Source organism: Ranitomeya variabilis, chromosome 3 (assembly GCF_051348905.1).
Source record: "Ranitomeya variabilis isolate aRanVar5 chromosome 3, aRanVar5.hap1, whole genome shotgun sequence".
In the NCBI taxonomy this organism is placed as follows: Eukaryota; Metazoa; Chordata; class Amphibia; order Anura; family Dendrobatidae; genus Ranitomeya; species Ranitomeya variabilis.
Window position 1 is genome coordinate 749,273,666 of NC_135234.1, and position 23,108 is coordinate 749,296,773.

Genomic DNA, 23,108 nt, shown 5'->3' on the forward strand with positions numbered 1-23,108 from the left:
CTAAAAGTCCATATCGACCCTTTAATCAGCCTTGCCATAGGACTTAGGATAAAAGCCAAACCAGAATCTCAATTTGCAGACACGGTGTTTCAGGGTGTTGCCCCTCATCAGTGCATAGTATGAGATCTGATTTTGCTAGGTGAGAGGCTTAAGACTGGGTTCTATAAAGGTACCGTAACCTTTTTCCTTGTGGAGAGTGATAAGCCAAGCTTGGCATGTCAGAGTGAGGAGACTAATAACCAGGAAAGTTACTTAAATAAACGCAAATGATGAATCGTGATCCTTAGTGTTCAATATTAAGCAAGAAAAGCCACAGCTTTCCAACACTATCATGGGAAACTATTTGATTACCACATGATCACTTTTTTGTGCACTGGGGGTAGGTACAGTATATGGGGTTTAAGGTTATTGGCTACAGCCAGGCCTTGGTGCCAGAGGAGCTAATAGGAGACACCAATATTAGGTTGGTTTTGTTACAGATGCTGTATTAGGATTCAGGAACATCAGGTTATATATAGTGTTGAGCGATACCTTCCGATATTCGGAAATATCGGGATCGGATTGGATCAGCCGATATCCCAAAAATATCGGATATTGCCGATACCGATACCGGAAACCAATGCAAGTCATTGGGACACAAATATCGGAATGAAAATAAGCCCTTTCTTTCCTTGTCCTTCCTGTTCTGGAGGGGGAAGAGTGTGAGCGGTGCGTGGGCGGAGACTGCGTGTCTGTGTGGGACCATGGGGGGTCTGTGCGGGCCTGCCGGGAGTCTGTACGGGCCTCTCCGGGGTCTGTGCGGCCTGCCGGGGGTCTGTATGGGCCTCTCGGGGGTCTGTGCGGCCTGCCAGGGGTCTGTGCGGCCTGCCAGGGGTCTGTGCGGCCTGCCGGGGGTCTGTACGGGCCTCTCAGGGGTCTGTGCGGCCTGCCGGGGATCTGTGCGGCCTGCCGGGGGTCTATACGGGTGTGCAGGCATTGTCCGATGGAACTACAAGTCCCATCGGGCTATGCCTGCTACAATGGCAGTAATTGACACATTAGCCAATGATGGGACAGTAGTAGTCCCATCATCCGGCTAATGTGTTGAATGTTAAAAAAAACAAAAAAAAACCAAAACATACATACTACATACATACAACATACTACATACAACATACATACATACAACATACATACATACTACATGCATACTACATACATACAACATACTACATACATACTACATACATACAACATGCTACATACATACTATATACATACATAAATACATACTACATACATACTACATACATACAACATACATACAACATACATACTACATACAATACATTCATACATTACATACATATAGACATACAGTACATATAACAGATTACATACTCACCATCACTTGTCATTTTGATCCCCGAAGCCAGTGTCATCTGTAAAAAAATATGAAAATAACAAGCAAACACTATACTCCCTGATCCACAGAAATCCACGAGTGTCCCACGATGATCTCCCGTGGAGAACGGCAGCATCAGCTGATGCGACCGCGCAGCAATTGCCATAAAGTGAGACTTTGAAAAAGTCCAATTAATAATGAGTGTCCCACGACGATCTCCCCTATAGAACAGTGACATCGGGTGATGTCACTGCTCTATAGGACCTTCAGTGACACACTGACAGGAGACAATGGCTCCTGCAGTGCATCACTGAGAGGTTACTAGAGTTCAAAGTCTCACTTTATGGCAATTGCTGCATGGGAAAATTTCTCACAGCAATGCCAAAAGTGAGATTAGGGACTATTTTTTTACAGCGGCGGAGGAATACAGTGTGGAAGGATACCTTCCTCCCGTCATTGTATTCCTGGAGCCCCTAGAGGGCGGTCGCATCAGCTGATGCTGCTGTTCTCCATGGGAGATCGTCGTGGGACACTCGTGGATTTCTGCGGAACAGGGAGTATAGTGTTTGTTATTTTCATATTTTTTACAGATGACACTGGCTTCAGGGATCAAAATGACAAGTAATAGTGAGTATGTACTCTATGTTATATGTACTGTATGTCTATATGTATGTATTGTATGTAATGTATGAATGTATTGTATGTAGTATGTATGTATGCAGTATGTATGCAGTATGTAGTATGTACATAGAAGGTATGTATGTAGTATGTATGTAGTATATTGCATGTATGTAGTATGCATGTAGCATGTATGTAGTATATATGCAGTATGTATGTAGCATGTATGTATGTAGTATGTTGTATGTATGTAGTATGTATGTAGTATGTTGTATGTATGTTGCATGTATGTATGTAGTATGTATGTAGTATGTTGTATGTATGTATGTATGTAGTATATAGTATGTTGTATGTATGTTGTATGTATTTGGTATGTTGTATGTATGTATGTGTGTACTATGTATGTAGTATGTTGTATGCATGTATGTAGTATGTACGTAGTATGTTGTATGTATGTATGTATGTAGTATGTATGTAGTATGTATGTATTTTTTTTTTACATTCAACACATTAGCCGGATGATGGGACTACTACTATCCCATCGTTGGCTAATGTGTCAATCACTGCCATTGTAGCAGGCATAGCCCGATGGGACTTGTAGTCCCATCAGACGATGCCTGCACACCCGCACAGACCCCCGGCAGGCCACACAGACCCCCGAGAGGCCCGTACAGACCCCCGACAGGCCGCACAGACCCCCGACAGGCCGATCAGACCCCCGACAGGCCCGCACAGACCCCCGGCAGGCCCGCACAGACCCCCGGCAGGCCCGCATAGACCCCCGGCAGGCCCGCACAGACCCCCAGCAACCCGCACAGACCCCCGGCAGCCTGTACAGACCTCCGGCAGCCCGCACCGACCCCCAGCAGGCCCGCGCAGATCCCCGGCAGGCCAGCACAGACCCCCGGCAGGCCAGCACAGACCCCCGGCAGGCCTGTACAGACCCCTGGCAGGCCTGCATAGACCCCGCCCGCACACACAGACACGCAGTCTCCGCCCACACTCCATTATAGTGCATCATTGCACTATTGGAACTTCCGATTCCGGTATCCGATACCTTAAAAGAATCGGAACTCAGTATCGGAATGCTCAACACTAGTTATAAACGATATATGTGAGGCTTACTGTTGTGTCCCATGAATGGGAACGACTTGTTGTGTATTTTCTGTGTTATGCATTTAATTCTGCTGTTGCTAGGGAGAAGCTCTGCATTTTGAAGTGTGACCCTTCTTCCCTTCTATAGTTGATGTATGTTAGCTCTTGCGCTTTATTATCAGTTTGCTGTAGCCATCTTTGGATTCATATGTATACTTCTCTGTATGGGATTACTCGTTCCACCTGCTGCATTGTACTTAATACATGATTTCAGAGAATATCAATTCTGTTTCTCCTGGACTGAGTTGGCACTGTCTGAGGACGCCTGGCATGTGAGTACAACAATCATACAGTTATCTAAGGGATTGATGGCTAAGGATTTAGAGACTCATACTGCCTTTAAGAATCAGAAAACTTACAGCATCTAACATCCAATTATAGCACTTGCCATTTTCTGGCATTCTTAAATAGAATGTTATCTACTGCTACTGGATCCAGTGCCAGGCTCTACATCCTCATTTGATTTTCTACAGATCCCTCTGCTCTTCTGCACACCAGGTTGCCATTGCAACCATGCGCATTCCTGCGAGGTCACGCTCCCAGGAATAATAGGATTTCTCAGATGTCAGCACATCGCCTGAGTATCCAGGTAATTATCATCCATGTTACTACCATGGGCTTCATTGTTCCTGGATTCCTAGAATTAATTAACAAACCCAGTTCTGCTATATCACTCAGGAATTCCATTATACTGGCCAGATGTGCTTTGGACTCTGTGACAAACCCAGCTCTCTGCCATTTCTGTTATACCACTAGATATTCTGCCATTTTGCTGCCAGTTCTGCATTCGACTTTGTGAGTAATGCAACTCTACTCTATCATGAAGTCAACTGTGCCATATTGTTGTGCAACTCTGCTCTGCACAACCAGTTTATCATCGCTGAGTCTCTTCCACTTCCTTATGGATTTTAACTTTTCCTTCATGGGATCCAGTGATTTCCGTTTGCTCCTCCAGTGGCCGTTCTGCATCTCCTTAATTTAAAAAACTCATTTGTCCGTGCGGCTTCACATCTCAACTACCCATTAGATGTCATTGCTGCTTACCTCTGGTGTCCCAGCTGCGGAGTATGCATTATATGGGGGGACAACATCTGTCACATTTTCATATCCCGGTGGAGTGGGCTCAAATAGAGACGTGTTGAATAACTAGAAAAGAGTCAAGCAGATAAATATAAAATGTGAAACTTATCACACAAAAGTAATATAAGTTATAACACTATAGGGAGGGTTGTTTCCTGGCTTAATGTATAGGAAGACATTACATGTACAGTCAAGATACTGCCAATTTGTATGTAAGATTTCTCTGGGAACCTGGACAATATTTTTCGGTGGAATTTATGACAATAAAAATTATTCCCAGATTAAAGTGTAAAAATCATGCTCTGTGTTAAGACACACCACTAAAACCATGACCCTTTTAATTAACAGCAGGTACTTGGTGAAAAGGGAGGCAACCTTAACTATAGGTATTGGAAGTATCCCAAAACAGGAGCATCAGTTCACCCTCATAAAGATGACATAAAATCTACCAAAAAAGTTGAGTCACTGAGTACATACATTACTGATCCTGAGTTACATCCTGTATTATAGTCCAGAGCTGCACTCACTATTCTGCTGGTGCAGTCACTGTGTACATACATTACATTACTGATCCTGAGTAACATCCTGCATTATACTCCAGAGCTGCACTCACGATTCTGCTGGTGCAGTCACTGTGTACATACATTACATTACTGATCCTGAGTAACATCCTGTATTATACCCCAGAGCTGCACTCACTATTCTGCTGGTGCAGTCACTGTGTACATACATTACATTACTGATCCTGAGTAACATCCTGCATTATACTCCAGAGCTGCACTCACTATTCTGCTGGTGCCGTCACTGTGTACATACATTACATTACTGATCCTGAGTTACATCCTGTATTATACCCCAGAGCTGCAGTCACTGTGTACATATATTACATTACTGATCCTGAGTTACATCCTGTATTATACTCCAGAGCTGCACTCACTATTCTGCTGGTGCAGTCACTGTGTACATACATTACTGATCCTGAGTTACATTCTGTATTATACCCCAGAGCTGCACTCACTATTCTGCTGGTGCAGTCACTGTGTACATACATTACATTACTGATCCTGTACTGATCCTGAGTTACATCCTGTATTATGCTCCAGAGCTACACTCACTATTCTGATGGTGCAGTCACGGTGTACATACATTACATTACTGATCCTGAGTTACATCCTGTGTTATACCCCAAAGCTGCACTCACTATTCTGCTGGAGCAGTCACTGTTTACATACATTACATTACTGATCCTGAGTTACATCGTGTATTATACTCCAGAGCTGCTCTCACTATTCTTCTGGTGTAGTCACTGTGTACATATATTACATTACTGATCCTGAGTTACATCCTTTATTATACTCCAGAGCTGAACTCACTATTCTGCTGGTGCAGTCACTGTGTACATATATTACATTACTGATCCTGAGTTACATCCTGTATTATACTCCAGAGCTGCACTCACTATTCTGCTGGTGCAGTCACTGTGTACATACATTACTGATCCTGAGTTACATCCTGTATTATACCCCAGAGCTGCACTCACTATTCTGCTGGTGCAGTCACTGTGTACATACATTACATTACTGATCCTGAGTTACATCCTGTGTTATACCCCAAAGCTGCACTGACTATTCTGCTGGTGCAGTCACTGTGTACATACATTACATTACTGATCCGGAGTTATATCCTGTATTATACTCCAGAGCTGCACTCACTATTCTGCTGGTGCAGTCATTGTGTACATACATTACATTACTGATCCTGAGTTACATCCTGTATTATACTCCAGAGCTGCACTCACTATTCTGCTGGTTCAGTCACTGTGTACATATATTACATTACTGATCCTGAGTTACATCCTGTATTATACCCCAGAGCTGCACTCACTATTCTGCTGGTGCAGTCACTGCGTACATACATTACATTACTGATCCTGAGTTACATCCTGTATTATACCCCAGAGCTGCACTCACTATTCTGCTGGTGAAGTCACTGTGTACATACATTACATTACTGATCCTGAGTTACATCCTGTATTATACCCCAGAGCTGCACTCACTATTCTGCTGGTGAAGTCACTGTGTACATACATTACATTACTGATCCTGAGTTACATCCTGTATTATACCCAGGAGCTGCACTCACTATTCTGCTGGTGCAGTCACTGTGTACATACATTACATTACTGATCCTGAGTTACATTCTGTATTATACCCCAGAGCTGCACTCACTATTCTGCTGGTGCAGTCACTGTGTACATACATTACATTACTGATCCTGTACTGATCCTGAGTTACATCCTGTATTATGCTCCAGAGCTACACTCACTATTCTACTGGTGCAGTCACTGTGTACATACATTACATTACTGATCCTGAGTTACATCCTGTATCATACCCCAGAGCTGCACTCACTATTCTGCTGGTGCAGTCACTGTGTACATACATTACATTACTGATCCTGAGTTACATCCTGTGTTATACCCCAAAGCTGCGCTCACTATTCTGCTGGTGCAGTCACTGTGTACATACATTACATTACTGATCCTGAGTTACATCCTGTATTATACTCCAGAGCTGCTCTCACTATTCTTCTGGTGTAGTCACTGTGTACATATATTACATTACTGATCCTGAGTTACATCCTTTATTATACTCCAGAGCTGCACTCACTATTCTGCTGGTGCAGTCACTGTGTACATATATTACATTACTGATCCTGAGTTACATCCTGTATTATACTCCAGAGTTGCAACACTATTATGCTGGTGCAGTCACTGTGTACATACATTACATTACTGATCCTGAGTTATATCCTGTATTATACTCCAGAGCTGCACTCACTATTCTGCTGGTGCAGTCAGTGTGTACATACATTACATTACTGATCCTGAGTTACATCCTGTATTATACCCCAGAGCTGCACTCACTATTCTGCTGGTGCAGTCACTGTGTACATACATTACATTACTGATCCTGAGTTACATCCTGTATAATACCCTAGAGCTGCACTCACTATTCTGCTGGTGCAGTCACTGTGTACATACATTACATTACTGATCCTGAGTTATATCCTGTATTATACTCCAGAGCTGCACTCACTATTCTGCTGGTGCAGTCAGTGTGTACATACATTACATTACTGATCCTGAGTTACATCCTGTATTATACCCCAGAGCTGCACTCACTATTCTGCTGGTGCAGTCACTGTGTACATACATTACATTACTGATCCTGAGTTACATCCTGTATAATACCCTAGAGCTGCACTCACTATTCTGCTGGTGCAGTCACTGTGTACATACATTACATTACTGATCCTGAGTTACATCCTGTATTATACTCCAGAGCTGCACTCACTGTTCTGCTGGTGCAGTCACTGCGTACATACATTACATTACTGATCCTGAGTTACATCCTGTATTATACCCCAGAGCTGCACTCACTATTCTGCTGGTGCAGTCACTGTGTACATACATTACATTACTGATCCTGAGTTACATCCTGTATTATACTCCAGAGCTGCACTCACTGTTCTGCTGGTGCAGTCACTGTGTACATACATTACATTACTGATCCTGAGTTACATCCTGTATTATGCTCCAGAGCTGCACTCACTATTCTGCTGGTGCAGTTATTGGGTGCATACATTACTTATTAGTTTCTCTGTTTCCCAGAGACCCACAAATATATGGTTTGGACTCCACAGAAATCCATGGATCATTATGTGTGAGAAAGCGAGTAGACTTTATGCCAGTATCACTTACGGTAATTCATCCACTATAAGTTCATAATAGGATTTATAATCGAGGATTGAAGATGTAGAATGACTCCGAGGGGTCATAGACATTTGCTTATATTCAACTTTCTGTGTATATTATATCATATTATAAAGTCTAAAATTTTCCACCAAAATTCCGTAGAGTTTATACTGATATAATAAACACACGGAGTGTTTTTATGTTGATCCCTTTTACCTGGACCACCCATGTCTTAATCCCACTTCTCTGATCCATGGTCTTCCTCTATCATATACATTATATATATTGGTGGGATAGATGGGACAAAGCTCAGTCTCTTTACTTTAAGAGTGTAGACCGTCTTCTGCATTTTCTAAAAGCGCAGAACCAGTTGACGAGCACCTTGGCTACCTCCCAGCACAATGATGAGCCATTGTCCCGCATTGTATTCCGCTCCTATATGAGAGGAATCCTAATGAACGACAGAGCCACTGTCTGAATGTTTCATAGAACCGGTTAGGGGAACGAAAAAAAGAAAAGAACACGCTTTAGATCATGGCCAGACGCTATTCATCAAAGAGGCTGAATGTATCTGCTGCCTTCATCTCTGCGGTGATTAATTGGGAAAGTCACATTTCAGAAGGTCGATGGAAAAAAAATGACATCAGTGGGGGAAATTAACATAGAATGGTTAACGATTCACATCCTGGTCTGGAATATGGGAGGTTACAATTCACGCACAAAGATTTCAACATCCAGGATTGAGGGACAAGTACAGTGGAGAAAACAAGTATGTATTCAGGCACCAATTGTACAAGTTCTCCCACTTAAAAAGATGAGAGGCCTGTAATCGACATCATAGGTAGACCTCAACTATGAGAGTCAAAATGAGAAAACAAATCCAGAAAATCACCTTGTCTGATTTGGGAAGATTTATTTTGCAAATTATGGTGGAAAATAAGTATTTGGTCATTAACAAAAGTTTGTCTCAATATTTTGCTATATATCCTTTGTTGGCAATGACAGAGGTCAAACGTTTTCTGTAAGTCTTCACAAGGTTGGCGCACACTGTTGGTGGTATGTTGGCCCATTCCTCCATGCAGATCTCCTCTAGAGCAGTGATGTTTTGGGCCTGTCACTGGGCAACTCGGACTTTAAACTCTCTCCACAGGTATTCTATGGGGTTGAGATCTGAAGACTGGCTAGGCCACTCCAGGACCTTCATATGCTTCTTACGAAGCCACTCCTTCATTGCCCTTGCTGTGTGCTTGGGATCATTATCATGCTGAAAAACACATCTACGTTTTATCTTCAATGCCCTTGCTGATGAAAGGAGGTTTGCACTCAAAATCTCACGATACATGGCCCCATTCATTCTTTCATGTATACGGATCAGTCGTCCTTGTCCCTTTGCAGAGAAACAGCCCAATGCATGATGTTGCCACCTCCATGCTTCACAGTAGGTATGGTGTTCTTTGGAAGGAACTCAGCATTCTGTCTCCTCTAAACACGATAAGTTTTGTTTCTACCAAACAGTTCTACTTTGGTTTCATCAGACCATATGACATTCTCCCAATACTCTTCTGGATAATCCAAATGCTCTCTAGCAAACTTCAGATGGGCCCGGACAAGTACTAGCTTAAACAGGGGGACACGCCTGGCACTGCAGGATCTGAGTCCCTGGCAGGGTAGTTTGTTACTGATGGTAGCCTTTGTTACGGTGGTCCCAGCTTTATGCAGGTCATTCATTAGGTCCCTGTGTGGTTCTGGGATTTTTGTGCACCGTTCTTGTGATCATTTTGATCCCATGGGGTGAGATCTTGTGTGGATCCCCAGATCGAGGGAGTTTATCAGTTGTATGTCTTCCATTTTCTTATTATTGCTCCCACAGTTGATTTCATCACACCAAGCTGCTTGCCTATTGCAGATTCAGTCTTCCCAGCCTGGTGCAGGGCTACAATTTTGTTTCTTGTGTCCTTCGACAGCTCTTTGATTTTCACCATAGTGGAGTTTGGAGTGTGACTGAGGTTGTGGACAGGTGTCTTTTATACAAGTTCAAACAGGAGCCATTACTACAGGTAATGAGTGGAGGACAGAGGAGCCTCTTAAAGAAGAAGTTACAGGTCTGTGAGAGCCAGAAGTCTTGCATGTTTTTAGGTGACCAAATACTTCTTTTCCACAATAATTTGCAAAATAAATCTTGCGAAATCAGATAAGGTGATTTTCTGGATTTGTTTTCTCACTTAAGGTACCGTCTACACAGTGGCACTTTGGTCGCTACGACGGCACGATCCGTGACGTTCCAGCGATATCCACACGATCTCGCTGTGTCTGACACGCAGCAGCGATTAGGGACCCCGCTGAAAATTGAGAATCGTGTGAATATAGAGGTGTCATCAGTCATTGTACAGAAGGAGGATGAGGTGAGCTGTGATATCACCTATTGTGAATGGTGGATCCTGTGTTATCTACTGTATATAGAGGTGTTATCAGTCATTGTACAGGAGGAGGAGGTGAGCTGTGACATCACCTATTGTGAATGGTGGATCCTGTGTTATCTACTGTATATAGAGGTGTTATCAGTCATTGTACAGGAGGAAGAGGAGGTGAGCTGTGACATCACCTATTGTGAATGGTGGATCCTGTGTTATCTACTGTATATAGAGGTGTTATCAGTCATTGTACAGGAGGAGGAGGTGAGCTGTGACATCACCTATTGTGAATGGTGGATCATGTGTTATCTACTGTACATAGAGGTGTTATCAGTCATTGAACAGGAGGAGGAGGTGAGCTGTGACATCACCTATTGTGAATGGTGGATCCTGTGTTATCTACTGTATATAGAGGTGTTATCAGTCATTGTACAGGAGGAGGAAGTGAGCTGTGACATCACCTATTGTGAATGGTGGATCCTGTGTTATCTACTGTATATAGAGGTGTTATCAGTCATTGTACAGGAGGAGGGGGAGGTGAGCTGTGATATCTTCTATTGTGAATGGTGGATCCTGTGTTATCTACTGTATATAGAGGTGTTATCAGTCATTGTACAGGAGGAGGAAGTGAGCTGTGACATCACCTATTGTGAATGGTGGATCCTGTGTTATCTACTGTATATAGAGGTGTTATCAGTCATTGTACAGGAGGAGGAGGAGGAGGTGAGCTGTGACATCACTTATTGTGTATGGTGGATCCTGTGTTATCTACTGTATATACAGTAGAGGTGTTATCAGTCTTTGCAGTCCTGCCTCTGATGATAATGATACTGATAAAAACTCTTCTTAAAAGAACAGGAAGTACGAGTCTAAAAAAGCGCAAGTATTCACTGTGAAAATTGAGAGATTACTTAGTATTTATTTTTAATAATAAAGAGCGTGAGATTATATATGTAAAAAAAAAAATCCAAAATGTAAAAAATACAGTAGTGTGCAAAGGTTTTAGGTAGGTGTGTGAAAAATATATAAAAATGTAAAAAGGTGTTATTTTATTCATTTACTTTGCATTTTGTTAAATAAAAAAATAAGTCTAAATTTAAATCAAATCAGTATTTGGTGACCGCCCTTTTCTTACATCAGTTCTTCTTAGCACAAATATAGGATTATAGTCACATTTATGAGAAAACACTTATACCAAACCGGTGATGATGATCATCATTTTATAAATAGGTGAAAACACAGTCATTAACCTCTTCAGCCCCCCAGCATGCTTCCACTTTCCTGACCTGGCCAAATGTTACAATTCTGACCAGTGTCACTTTATGGGGTAATAACGCTTCAACATTTCCCACTGATTATGAGAATGTTTTTCCGTGACACATTATACTTTATGTTAGCGGTAAATTTAGGCCAATATTTTTTGTGTTTATTTGTTAACATATCAGAATTTTTGAGAAAATTTTGCAATTTTCAAACTTTAAATTTTGACGTCCTTAAATGCTGAACATCATAGTTAATAAATAACATTTACCACATGTCTACTTTAAATCTGCATAATTTTTGAAACATCTTTATTTTGTAAGGAAGTTATAGGGGTTAAAAGTCAGCAATTTCTCATTTTTCCAACCAAATTTTTAATTTTTTTTTAGAGACTACATCACATTTGAAGTGACTTTTATAGAGGGGCCTATGAGACAGAAAATACCCAAAAGTGACACCATTCTAAAAACTCAAAGTGCTCAAGACCACATTCAAGAAGGTTATTAATACTTCAGGTGCTTCACAGGAATTAAAGCAATGTAGAAGAAAAAAATTAAGATTTTTCATTTTTCCCACCAAAATGTTCATTTAGCCACAAATTTTGCATTTTTCAAGGATAACAGGTAAAATGAACTGTACAATTTGTTGTGTAATTTATCCTGAGCATGCTGGTTCCCCATAAGTATAGACAAACTTTGGGGGAATGACAGTGCTTGGAAAGGAAAGAAGGCTTTTTAGACCTTGAAGAAAAAGAAAAGGAAAAAAAAGTTGCTTTAGCCCCAAATTGTTCATTTTCACAAGGGTAACAGGAGAAAATGTTCCACTCAATTTGTTGTGTAATTTCTCCTGAGTACACTGAAACCTCACATGTGGGGGAAAACTACTTTTCAAGCGCAGTGCTAAGCTCAGAACGGAAGAAAAGCCATATTGGAGTTCAGACTTTGCTGGAATAGTTTAAGGGTGCCATGTCACATTAGCAAAAATCCTGAGGTGCCAGAGCAGCAGAATCCCCCATACATGACCCCATGTTACAAACTACACCCTTCAATCAATTCATTTAGAAGTGCAGTGAGCATATTGATACCACAGGTGTGACAACATTTTATACCACTGAGCGGTGAGGAAAAAATAATTAAATTTTTACAAGAAAAAAAATGTTGGTTTAGCCCCAAGTTCTTATTTTTCAGAAGGGCTAATAGAAGAAAATGGATCACATAATTTGTTATTGAATATCTCCCGAGTACGCCAATACTGAATTTGTGGTCAGAAACTACTTTTCATGCACAGTGCACAGCTCAGAAGGGAAGAAGTGCTATATAGAAATGCAGATTTTGCTGCTATGGTTTGCAGGGTGCTATGTCACATTGGGAGAGCTCCTGAGATGCTAGAACAGCAGAACCTTCTATAGGTGACCCCATTTTACAAACTGCACCCCTCAGTGAATACATGTAGTGGTACAGTGAGGATATTGACAGCACACGTGTACTGTTTTAGCCCCAGATTCATTTTCACATGGAAAAATGGGTTAAAAGGTCCCCATAATTTGTTAAACAATTTCTTCCGAATGTGGCAATACCATATATATAGGGCTGCATAGCACTCTTTGGTAACACAGTAGGACTCGGGTGGAAAGGAGTGCTATTTGATTTTTGCGATGGTGATTTCTCCAGAAAAGTTTGTGGACTCCATTTGAAGAGTCCCTAATGTACCTAAACGGGGTAAACGTCCCTCAAGTGACCCCTTATTGGAATTTACACTCCTCTGGGAATTGATCTATGGGTGTAGTGACGATTTTGACTCTATGGGCATATTCTAGAAACAAACCAGAAATTGCAGAGTAAAACTTGCAAATAAACCATTGTGATACCCAACACATTGTAGTGCCCAAACATTGTGTCCAGCTTGTGCTTCTAGACCCACGCACCCATAAATTATGCGGGTTCTCATCACTATTTTAATATCAAACATGTGGACACTAACTGTGGTTTAGGCACATTGTGGGGTTCAGAATGTAGGGGGGCATTTGTATTTGGGAACACATATTTCGCTAGATTTCTTTTCATGGGAGCCATGTGGCTTTTCCAGAACCTTTGTGCTACCAGTAACTTGAAAAGCGTCTGAGTTAACAGTTACTGCGCACTTCCTTTGTCCTCTGTTCAGCGTTGTCCAGGTGAGGTGCATAAAATTGTGGCAGACCGCCATGGGGAGGGTGAGGTCATGCCTGGAGGCAAGGAGGATTCCCTTTAACAGGTAATACACCTACATGCAACATATTCTATATCCAGGCCAGAAGGGGGAGCTCTGAACCCAGATTCAGGGGAGCTTCCCCAGATATATAGATTCTGGACTGCAGGAGAAGTTAGGCAGTTGGTAGCAGACAGTGGAGGAGATGAGTGAAAGCAGAGAGTGGGGCCGTGCAGCCACGTGTGTGCTGCAGCTCCAGGGGCGGAAGAAAACCTGAAGGGTTGCAGTGATAGTACTTGTTTGAGGGGAGAAGCAAAGGAGAAACAAGGAGCTTGGAGGGTAACTGTGATTGGGCACCCTCTGAGCTGAAGCACAGGAACAGGGCACTGGGAGCTCGAGGCTGTGTCGTACTCTTTGTCCCACAGCAGAACCGGAAGGACAGAAGATTGTAAGTCATTTGTCCACACCCACACCTGAAGGTGCAGCAGGACACAGTGCCCGGGTCGTGATAAAGACCCTGTAAAAAGGTTCACGTTGCCCAGCATACAGGTTACTGTCCCAGGACAGGAGTGAGAGGACCTTGTAAGGGAGCCACAGCCAGCAAGGAACTTACATCAAAGCGTGAGAAGGAAGGCTTAAGAACCTCAACTGGGAGAGGGATCCATCATTGCCTCCAGGTCGAACAGACCACACCAACGCCTGTTGCTAGTACCCTGGACTGAGACTGTCTACCATCAGTAAACCAGGTAGAGGGACCGCAACTGTGTCCTCCGTTTATTCTGGACCCACACAATCCTTGCCAAACACACCGGGAGCCCTGGGGACCCAGCTTCACCTGTGGGAAGCGACACCATCTTGCTGCAGTACCATCACCCCCAGATTACCCCTTTAAGCACCATCGGTCATCCCTGACCGAGTATCACAGGTGGCATCACAAACTTTTATTACTTTACAAATCCCTTTAAAGACCGTCCTTTTACTTGGGTGCCCAGGGCCATGGATCGGGTCGCTGCCACCATGACCACACCTTTAATAGCGGCCAGACCTGGTACCGAGTAACCCCGAGGCCCTGGCGGGCGTTCCAGAAGGACACCGCCGGATCACTGGCCAGACGGCATCGACAGTGCCTCCATCTGCCTCATTATAGGGAATCTTCTGGCAGGTGTATCATCAGAGATTTACACGGAAACCCTGGTGTAAGCGGTTACAGTGCAGGATAAAAGTGCTCCCAGCCCTATTGAAACCTTTGGCAAGCAGAATGAACAAATCAATAGCAGATGAAGAATTGGTTTTATTTATTTTTTACGCCATTCCTCTTGTGGTATAAGTGATTAGAAGACTTTATTCTTCAGACCCATGCGATTATAGCGATACCAGATGTATAAATTCTGTCACACATTAAAATGTTTTTTATTTCTACAAAAAAAAAGTTTTTTCATCACAATATTTTGAAAGCTATAATTTTTCAATATTTCTGCCAACAGTCATTTGAAGGCTTGTTTTTTGCAGGACGAGTTGACGTTTTTATTTGTACCATTTCGGGCATATGACAATTTCATATGATCACTTTCTATTCCGATTTTTGGGAGTCAGAATGAACAAAAAACAGCAATTCAGTAATTTTTTTTTTCCATGCCGTTCACCATGTAGTAAAGTTGATAAGGCAGCCTTATTCTTTGGATCAGTACGATTACAGCAATGCCACATTTATATTTATTTTTTTAATATTCTGGTGCTTTTACACAAAAACAAGTATATAAAAAAATAGTTGTTTTTGCATAGCTATATTCTGACAGCTAAAACGTTTTGTTTTTCCTGCTGATGGAGCTATATGGGGCTTGTTTTTTGCTGGACAATATGACATTCTCAGTTATAGCATTTTTATTTACATTCATCTCTTTTTATCATGCTTTATTCCACTTTTTTGCAGTTTGGAGAAAAAGCATAGTTGTTGCCACTTTTTTTTAAAAAAAAGGTGTTCACTTAAGGGGTTAACCGTGACAGTGATAGTTTTTATAGATCAGGTTGTTTTTATTTTTGTTTTTACATAAATATACATATGTATTTGTATAATATTTTTTTTTTTGTAATTTTTTACAAATATATATGAACATTTTTCGTTTTTGTTTTTTTACTCCTTTACTTTGTTTCTCTATGGGGCTTGAACGTTTAACTTTTATTGCTTTGATCAATGGTAAAAGCATAGCAATGCACCAGCACTGCAATGCATTATAGCTGTCAGTTTTACACTGACAGAAGCCTCTTAGACAATGCTCTGGACATGGTCTAAGCAGGCCTCTGTAGCTGACAGATAACGAAGTTGTCATATGACATCCTGTTGTCATGGCAATTATAGGGCCCCTGCGATGCAGAAACACCGATCGGACGGAAGAGGGAGTCCCTCCAGGAGAGACAAGTGTACACTGTCAAAAGCCTGGGACAATTTCATGACACCCTGTGGTGAAGGGGTTGCAATAGAAATGTGCAGTGGGCTGCTAGGGACAACATGATCCTATTACTCGGAGCAGTGGCTTGCCATATAACTCTTCTTTTTGGACCCATCTCCTGGTCCTGGAACCTCAAGATGAGCGTCAGGGTCTTTTAGGTCAATTCTATGGGACTGCAGTGAAAGATGGACACAGACTCTCTGAAGCAGAAGATAATGGAATCCGGGTGCACTGCCTTTGGTGGAGTGGAATTCCCAGTGTAAGCGAAAGTCAGTAAGAAAAAAAAGCTCTACACAGCGTTAGGGCTGAAGTTATGTCTGGTACCTGAGGTAAAGACTGTAACCTGTTGTGCCCTATCTCACATGCTTTATTGTAATGACTGAAAACTGCTCAGCAATCATTTGGCTGTTAAAGTATATGGTGTGTCCTGATTGTGTGCTGCATTTCTGGAAGATGGAAACCTGCTGCCGGTAGAGGCCTATGGTCCACAAGTAAGTTTGATGCACCCCACAGGGAGCAGCACACCGGGAACAGGGAAACAATTTTCTGGTAGGGTGCCAGAACATGCAGAAGCAGCAGCTGGTCTTTGACTACCTTACTCAGGCACCTTATATTTGGCATAGTCGGCTGTTATGGTTTCCAATGGCAAGGAAACATCAGAAGCATAGAATAAACGGACAAGCTCTCGGGTGATGGAAACTAGAGCTGACCGCGATGCTAAACCTACACACCACACTAGAAGTAGCCAGGGGGCATTCCTGCGTTGTCTCTAGATGCCGCGCGCCAGCCGGAGAACTAACTACCCCTGGTAGAAGAAAACACAGTCCTGGCTTGCCTCCAGAGAATGTCCCCACAGGAGATAGCAGCCCCCCACATATAATGACGGTGAGAGCAGATGAAAAGACACACGTAGTATGAAAGCAGATTTAGCACAGAGAGGCCCGCTAACTAAATAGCAGAAAGATACAACAGAGGACTTCGCGGTCAGCTGCAAAACCCTTCAAAACACCATCCTGAAATTACCTTAACTCATGTGACAACTCATGCCACTGGAGTGGTAATTTCAGCCCAACAAGAGCTTCCAGCTGCAGAGATTCACATAAGTGCAAACTGGACAAAACATACAAAAATAGACTAAAGGACTAAAGTGTCCAACTTAGCTGAGCAGAAAACTGGGAGCAGGAACATGCAACAGAATCACTCTGGATACATTGATGGCCAGCATTAGAATGACTGAGGAGCAAGGTTAAATAGGATACTCCCACATCCTGATAGGAACAGGTGAACTGAGAAGGCAAAGCTTGCAGGACACCAGTACCACAAGAGACCACCGGGGGAGCCCACGAACCAAATCACAACAGTACCCCCCCCTTAAGGAGGGGGCACCGAACCCTCACAAGAACCACCAGGGCGATCTGGATGAGCCCTATGAAAGGCACGGACCAAATCAGAAGCATGAACATCAGAAGCTGTAACCCAAGAATTATCCTCTTGACCGTAGCCCTTCCATTTCACCAGATATTGAAGTCTCCGTCTGGAAACACGGGAGTCCAAGATTTTCTCCACCACGTACTCCAATTCACCCTCAACCAGCACAGGAGCAGGAGGCTCAACAGAAGGCACAAGTGGTACCTCATACCTCCGCAATAATGACCGATGGAAGACATTATGGATAGCAAAGGATGCTGGGAGGTCCAAACGAAAAGACACAGGGTTAAGAATTTCCAAAATCTTATAAGGACCGATGAACCGAGGCTTAAACTTAGGAGAAGAGACCCTCATAGGGACAAAACGGGAGGACAACCACACCAAGTCCCCAACACGAAGACGAGGACCAACACGACGATGGCGATTAGCAAAACGTTGAGTCTTCTCCTGGGACAACTCCAAATTGTCCACCACCTGCCCCCAAATACGATGCAACCTATCCACCATGGTATCCACTCCAGGACAATCCGAAGACTCCACCTGACCAGATGAAAAACGAGGATGGAACCCTGAATTGCAAAAGAAAGGGGAGACCAAAGTGGCAGAACTGGCCCGATTATTAAGGGCAAACTCAGCCAACGGCAAAAAGGAGACCCAGTCATCCTGATCAGCAGACACGAAACACCTCAAATAAGTCTCCAAGGTCTGATTAGTACGTTCCGTCTGGCCATTTGTCTGGGGATGAAATGCAGACGAAAAAGACAAATCAATGCCCATCCTGGCACAAAACGCCCGCCAAAATCTGGACACAAACTGGGATCCCCTGTCGGAAACGATATTCTCCGGAATACCATGCAGCCGAACCACATTCTGAAAAAACAGGGGCACCAACTCAGATGAGGAAGGCAGCTTGGGCAAGGGCACCAAATGAACCATCTTAGAAAAGCGGTCACACACCACCCAAATGACGGACATCTTCTGAGAAACAGGGAGATCAGAAATAAAATCCATAGAGATGTGTGTCCAAGGCCTCTTAGGAACAGGCAAGGGCAACAACAACCCACTAGCCCGAGAACAACAAGGCTTGGCCCAAGCACAAACATCGCAGGACTGCACAAAAGTACGCACGTCCCGAGACAGGGAAGGCCACCAGAAGGACCTAGCCACCAAATCTCTGGTACCAAAAATTCCCGGATGACCTGCCAACGCAGAAGAATGAACCTCCGAGATGACTCTATTGGTCCACTCATCCGGCACAAACAATCTACCAGGCGGACAACGATCAGGCTGATCCGCCTGAAACTCTTGTAAAGCACGTCGCAGGTCTGGGAAGACAGCATACAATATCACCCCATCCTTAAGTATACCCGTAGGTTTAGAATCACCAGGGGAATCAGGTTCAAAACTCCTAGAAAGGGCATCCGCCTTCACATTCTTAGTACCTGGCAGATACGAAACCACAAAATTAAACCGGGAGAAAAACAACGACCAGCGCGCCTGTCTAGGATTCAGACGTCTGGCCGACTCAACATAAATCAAATTTTTGTGATCAGTCAAGACCACCACCTGATGTTTGGCACCCTCAAGCCAATGACGCCACTCCTCGAATGCCCACTTCATCGCCAAAAGCTCCCGATTACCGACGTCATAATTTCGCTCGGCGGGCGAAAACTTTCGAGAAAAGAACGCACAAGGTCTCATCACTGAACAATCTGAACTTTTCTGCGACAAAACCGCCCCCGCTCCGATCTCGGAAGCATCAACTTCCACCTGAAAAGGAAGAGAAACATCAGGCTGGCACAACACCGGAGCAGAAGAAAAACGGCGCTTAAGCTCCCGAAAGGCCTCCACAGCAGCAGGAGACCAATCTGCAACATCAGCACCCTTTTTAGTCAAATCAGTCAAAGGCCTGACAACACTAGAAAAACCAGTTATGAATCGACGATAAAAATTAGCAAAGCCCAAAAATTTCTGAAGGCCCTTAAGAGAAGTCGGTTGCGTCCAGTCACAAATAGCCCGAACCTTCACAGGATCCATCTCAATAGAAGAGGGGGAAAAAATGTACCCCAAAAAAGAAATCTTCTGAACCCCAAAAACACACTTTGAACCTTTAACAAACAGAGAATTGGTCCGCAAAACCTGAAAAACCCTCCTAACTTGTTGAACATGAGATTCCCAGTCATCCGAAAAAATCAAGATATCGTCCAAATACACAATCATAAATTTATCCAGATATTCACGGAAAATATTGTGCATAAAAGACTGAAAGACCGAAGGGGCATTTGACAGACCAAAAGGCATCACCAAATACTCAAAATGGCCCTCGGGCGTATTAAATGCGGTTTTCCACTCATCCCCCTGCTTAATTCGCACCAAATTATACGCACCGCGAAGATCAATCTTAGAGAACCACTTCGCCCCCTCAATGCGAGCAAATAAATCTGTCAGCAATGGCAAAGGATATTGATACTTGACTGTGATCTTATTCAAGAGTCTATAATCAATACAAGGTCTCAAAGAACCATCACTTTTAGCTACGAAAAAGAACCCCGCTCCAAGAGGAGACGAAGAAGGACGAATATGTCCCTTTTCCAAGGACTCCCTAATATACTCTCGCATGGCAGCATGTTCAGGTACAGACAGATTGAATAGACGACCCTTAGGAAATCTACTGCCAGGGATCAAATCTATGGCGCAATCGCAATCTCTGTGAGGAGGAAGAGAATTAAGAGTAGATTCCTCAAAAACCTCACGATAATCAGACAAAAACTCAGGAATTTCAGAGGGAATAGATGAAGCAATGGAGACCAAAGGTGCGCCCCCATGATTTCCCTGACATCCCCAGCTTAGTACAGACATTGTTTTCCAGTCAAGGACTGGGTTATGAGTTTGCAACCATGGCAATCCCAGCACCAACACATCATGTAGATTATACAGTACAAGGAAGCGAATCACCTCTTGATGGTCTGGAGTCATACGCATAGTCACTTGTGTCCAGTATTGTGGTTTATTACTAGCCAATGGTGTAGAATCAATACCCTTTAAAGGTATAGGAACTTCCAGAGGCTCTAGATCAAACCCACAGCGCCTGGCAAAGGACCAATCCATAAGACTCAAAGCGGCGCCAGAATCCACATACGCATCCGCAACAAAAGAAGATAACGAACAAATTAGAGTTACAGACAAAATAAACTTGGACTGCAAAGTGCCAATAGCAGAGGATTTATCAACTTTCTTTGTTCGTTTAGAGCATGCTGATATAACATGAGTAGAATTTCCACAATAGAAGCACAAATGATTTTTGCGCCTGTAAATCTGTCGTTCGCTTCTGGACAGAAAGCTATCACATTGCATACTCTGTGGTGCCTCTTCAGAAGACACCGCCAACTGGTGCACAGGTTTGCGTTCCCGTAAACGCCGATCAATCTGAATTGCCATTGTCATGGACTCATTCAGACCAGTAGGCGCAGGAAACCCCACCATGACGTCTTTTACAGCATCAGAGAGACCTTCTCTGAAAATTGCCGCCAGAGCGCACTCATTCCACTGAGTAAGCACAGACCATTTTCGAAATTTTTGGCAATATATTTCGGCTTCATCTTGCCCCTGAGAGAGGGCTATTAGGGCTTTCTCCGCCTGAATCTCCAAATTTGGTTCCTCATAAAGCAACCCCAAAGCCAGAAAAAACGCATCCACATTGAGCAACGCAGGATCCCCTGGTGCCAATGAAAATGCCCAATTTTGGGGGTCACCCCGCAGTAAAGAAATAACAATTTTTACTTGCTGGGCAGGATCTCCAGCAGAATGAGATCTCAGCGAAAGAAACAATTTACAATTGTATTTAAAATTTAGAAAACAAGATCGATCTCCAGAAAAAAACTCCGGTATAGGAATTTTAGGTTCAGACCGAGGAGCATGTAACAAAAAATCTTGTATATTCTGAACTTTAGAGGCAAGATTATTCAAATTGGTAGCCAGACTCTGGGGATCCATATTTCAACAGATAAAGTCTGAGCCATTCAGGGGTTAAGAGGAGAGGAAAACAGGAGACTGCAATTAGAGCTGGAGTGCAACTTCAGAGGAAGGAAAAAAAAAAAAAAAAAAAAAGATTTCACACAGTTCCTTATCTCTCCTGCTTCAGCCTATAGATTAAACATTTGGGCTGGCCATACTGTTATGGTTTCCAATGGCAAGGAAACATCAGAAGCATAGAATAAACGGTCAAGCTCTCGGGTGATGGAAACTAGAGCTGACCGCGATGCTAAACCTACACACCACACTAGAAGTAGCCAGGGGGCATTCCTGCGTTGTCTCTAGATGCCGCGCGCCAGCCGGAGAACTAACTACCCCTGGTAGAAGAAAACACAGTCCTGGCTTGCCTCCAGAGAATGTCCCCACAGGAGATAGCAGCCCCCCACATATAATGACGGTGAGAGCAGATGAAAAGACACACGTAGTATGAAAGCAGATTTAGCACAGAGAGGCCCGCTAACTAAATAGCAGAAAGATACAACAGAGGACTTCGCGGTCAGCTGCAAAACCCTTCAAAACACCATCCTGAAATTACCTTAACTCATGTGACAACTCATGCCACTGGAGTGGTAATTTCAGCCCAACAAGAGCTTCCAGCTGCAGAGATTCACATAAGTGCAAACTGGACAAAACATACAAAAATAGACTAAAGGACTAAAGTGTCCAACTTAGCTGAGCAGAAAACTGGGAGCAGGAACATGCAACAGAATCACTCTGGATACATTGATGGCCAGCATTAGAATGACTGAGGAGCAAGGTTAAATAGGATACTCCCACATCCTGATAGGAACAGGTGAACTGAGAAGGCAAAGCTTGCAGGACACCAGTACCACAAGAGACCACCGGGGGAGCCCACGAACCAAATCACAACAGTCGGCAGGATATTGCTCTCATCTAGAAAGCGGGGTAGAAAAGACGCATAGTGCAGATAGAAGAGCGCCAGAATACATGTTGCCCAAGATGGTGGACAGAAGTTGGCAAGATGAAGATGCGGTGGTGAAGAGAAGAAGGACCGCCTATCATGAGTGTGGATGGAGCCTGAGATGTGTCCAGCCCAGAAGAGAAGATGTCGGCCAGAAGAGGGATGTGCCCCACAGCCAGGATCCAGCCTGGGGTAGGAGGTGCGTAACTAAGGGGGGCGCGATGCCATGTGAGGCGGTGCCCATCAGGTGGAACATGGCGGATTCAGGAGGCATGGCAGGAGGCATGGGTTCGCCCCAAGAAGAGGCAGATCCAAACCCACAGGAAGCACATAGCCAGGAAGCACCAGGAGCCATTTAGGAACTGGGAAAAACTCTGTGCGGTGATGGAACATAGCAGTCATGACCCAGGTGTGGCCCATGACTGCCCCA

General features: G+C 43.5%; 1 protein-coding gene across 1 annotated transcript in view; it reads right to left on the bottom strand.

The window, feature by feature from the left end:
- LOC143817284 (putative N-acetylated-alpha-linked acidic dipeptidase) overlaps window positions 1-23,108 on the bottom strand; it is a 93,917-nt gene that overhangs the window by 37,008 nt on the left and 33,801 nt on the right. Inside the window, exon 4 of the mRNA XM_077298553.1 lies at window positions 4,202-4,303. Coding sequence (XP_077154668.1) covers window positions 4,202-4,303 — 102 coding nt within the window. The remainder of the gene's footprint in view (window positions 1-4,201; window positions 4,304-23,108) is intronic.